The 3,100-nt window shown below is 58.9% G+C and overlaps 1 protein-coding gene across 1 annotated transcript; it reads left to right on the top strand.

Moving 5' to 3' along the window:
* The first annotated feature begins 1,354 nt into the window (after positions 1-1,354).
* LOC109783251 (growth-regulating factor 12) lies at positions 1,355-2,677 on the top strand. Its single transcript, XM_020332526.4, has 3 exons — positions 1,355-1,750; positions 1,841-2,116; positions 2,228-2,677. Exons 1-3 carry the CDS (start codon positions 1,666-1,668, stop codon positions 2,554-2,556), a joined length of 690 nt encoding a protein of 229 aa, XP_020188115.1. The 5' UTR covers positions 1,355-1,665; the 3' UTR covers positions 2,557-2,677.
* The last annotated feature ends 423 nt before the right edge of the window (positions 2,678-3,100 follow it).

Here is a 3,100-nt window from a genome sequence, read left to right as displayed (position 1 = left end):
AATTTGTGATCGCATATGCCCGTTCCCCGTGTCCGACCATGAGCCCCGAGAACTGAAACTTCACCTTCTCCAGTTTCACCTCGGCACTCTCCAGCTCCGCCTTCGTAACCTCCGCTTCCGGAGACCCGAGAAGTAAAGTTGTCCGCCTCCAGGTCGCAGCCAAGCAACTAATCACCCGCTGATGTTGAGCCCACCAAGCTTGGCTTCAACGGGAGAGCGGTGGCCATCTTGGGACCCGAGCGATGGCAACCTACCGTGCTCTATTCTTCCTCGTTGCCATTCTTCTTAAGCGGTGTCAATGACTCTCTCCCATAACTTCATTCTTCTTAAGTGGTGTCAATGACTCTCCCACAGCTTAATTCCACGATAATTAATACAACTGAACATCCCCTTGTTCTTGAAGATTGATACTAATACACACCGTCTCCATTCTTCTGTCATCTTGTTTGCCCGAAAAATGAGGTTAAAAAGTTTGGTTAGCCAAACTATCGGTATGTCCCCAAGGCCTTTCCACACCTCAATGAGGATACAATCAGGGCATCATCACTTTGCCTCCTTTCATCATTTTTAAAGCCTCCTTGATCTCAGACTCCTGGATTCGCCGCACAAAAAGCCTGCTGGTATCATCAAAGGAGTCGTCGACTTCAATGATAGAACTATCATTTCGCCATTGAACAGCTTGTCGAAGTACTCCTGTCATCTATACTTAATCTTCTCATCGTTCTCCAGAAGTTGGTCTGCTTCGTGCTTAATGCATTTGACTTGGTCAACATCTCTAATTTTCCTCTGAAAGAAAAGAAAATATACCGCTGTCATGTTTTAGATGGTCACGTACCGCGTGAAAGGAGGCTAGCCGGGTAGCCAGGGGACAGGGGTCGATGGCAGAGAGCGCACAGAGCCGAGCCATGTTGACCAGGCGAGGCCCCATGCACAGCCCCATGCGTCTCACGGACGTAGATCTGGGTATCTGGCCTTGCCCGTACCGTAATCTCGTGACACATCCATACGCGCGTGTACGGTGCGAGCGTCTACCCGGCATGCGCGCCGGGATTCCTTGTACGGTGAGAGCGTGCCCGGCCCGGCGCTACACATGCTAGGTTCAGGCGGGGCATGCATGGACGCGGTCTCGGGCGTGCCCTGCGTAGAGCCCGACGAGCCAAGAGGCGTCGCCGTGGCACACCGCACTGCACGTGAAGCGCGCTTTCGCTACGGGCTACGGCGTTGAAGCCGCCGTGGGTGCGGCCAGCGTGGGATGCAGCGCGTCGTCGGTGCTTCCCCGGCCTCACCTGCCATGTCCAGGGAACGGAACGGAGGCATTTAAGGAAAACCTCCAAGGTGCAGCCTGCAGCAAGCAACCATGGCCGAAGCGTCGTCGGTCTTGCCAGCAGTTTGACAGCTCCAGTAATTGCATCCCGTCAAAGTTCCGGAGCACCAGCGGTGCTGTCAGCGGTGGAGTGTCCCGTACATGTAGCCAGCTGACACCGACAGCCGACGTCAAACGGCAGCGTCGCGTCCCTTCGCTTCTCTCTACTCAAAGAACCTGCGCGAGCTCCATACGTACCACCCTTGCCTCTCTATCCACAGCGTGTTCATTCCAACACAAACAGCACACACGACGCGCACTCGCACCAGCCAGCCAGGGAGGAAGAAAGGCGCACTCGAGAGATGACCGAGCGAAGGCAGGAGCACTCGCCGCCGTCCAAGCTCCCCCGCCTCTCCGGCCCCGACGCCGACGCCGACGACAATGATGGTAGGGAAGGGTGTGCCGTACTTTTCCCCGTCTGCCTCAGGCAAGTAAATGATTCATTCATTAGTCTTTGACGTGCGTTGCTTGGATTAGGCGCAGGGACGGTGACCATGGCGGCGCCGTCGCCGCTGGTTCTTGGGCTGGGTCTCGGCGTAGGCGGCAGCTGCAGTGACAGCGGACGCGGCGACGCGGAGGCCTCTGCGGCGACGCGGCCGTCGGCGCTGACGTTCATGCAGCGGCAGGAGCTGGAGCACCAGGTGCTCATCTACCGCTACTTCGCCGCCAACGCTCCCGTGCCGGTTCACCTCGTCCTCCCCATCTGGAAGAGCGTCGCCGCCTCCTCCTCCGCCCCGCAGAGGTTCCCATCCCGTACGTGCCGCGCACTCTCCTCGTACTACTTTCTCACCGGCGTTCCTGCCTGTTTGTTTTGGATTGATTGGCTGGTTATCGCCGATGTTGATCGTTTAATCTGTTGTGCAGTGGCGGGACTGGGGAGCATGTGCTACGACCACAGGAGCAGCATGGAGCCGGAGCCGGACCGGTGCCGGCGCACGGACGGCAAGAAGTGGCGGTGCTCGCGCGGGGTGGTGCCGGGGCACAAGTACTGCGAGCGCCACGTCCACCGCGGCCGCGGCCGTGCAAGAAAGCCTGTGGAAGCCGCGGCGGCCACATCAGCCATCCCGATCCGCGCGATGCACGCCGCCGACGCGCAGGGCGCCACCAGCGCGCACGCGGCGCCGCCGCAGCGCCTCGGCTTCTCCTCCCCCGCCGGCGTGTACCTGGCCCACGGCACCGCCCGTGCCACCTGACCTGACGCCGGCATTTTCTTCAGTTAGCTACAGATGTTTTGCTTGCTTGTTTGTGCTAATCTGTAGCGGGAAATCTCCGAGGATTATGCTGTAGTAGTAATTTTTATTTTGGCCTTGACCACGCCTCGGTGTTGCCGACTCGTCAAAGTTGGATGGCATGCGTAGGGGGGTTCGTGCTGCCCTGTTTACTCTGTCTGTGCAGTGACACACTGACATGTCTGATGCCGCAGGCGAGTTGTTTTTCATTTGTTGTGGTGGGAGACGCGCCTGGGTGCGGGGGTATGGGCGGGGCCCCGGCTAGTGGGTTCTGGGGCTGAGGGCCATGCTGAACGACCGGTCAGATGCTGGGGCGCAGACGCTGGACCCGTCCGTGGTGCAGACTGGTCCGGCCGAAGACCAGCTCGCCGAGACCATCTTCTTAGAGCATCCTCAGCCTTCGCCCAAGGGGCGCGGAAGCCAACTCCACCGCGCCACCCCAAACGTCGGGTTTGTCCGGATTTTGTTTCTTTGAGGCGCCGATGGGTTCGCCCGTGTCTGGTTTTGT

The sequence above is a fragment of the Aegilops tauschii genome, chromosome 2 (genome assembly GCF_002575655.3).
Source record: "Aegilops tauschii subsp. strangulata cultivar AL8/78 chromosome 2, Aet v6.0, whole genome shotgun sequence".
NCBI classification, from domain to species: Eukaryota; Viridiplantae; Streptophyta; class Magnoliopsida; order Poales; family Poaceae; genus Aegilops; species Aegilops tauschii.
Note: the sequence above shows the minus strand (reverse complement) of the source record. Positions and strands in the feature narration are given on the sequence as shown.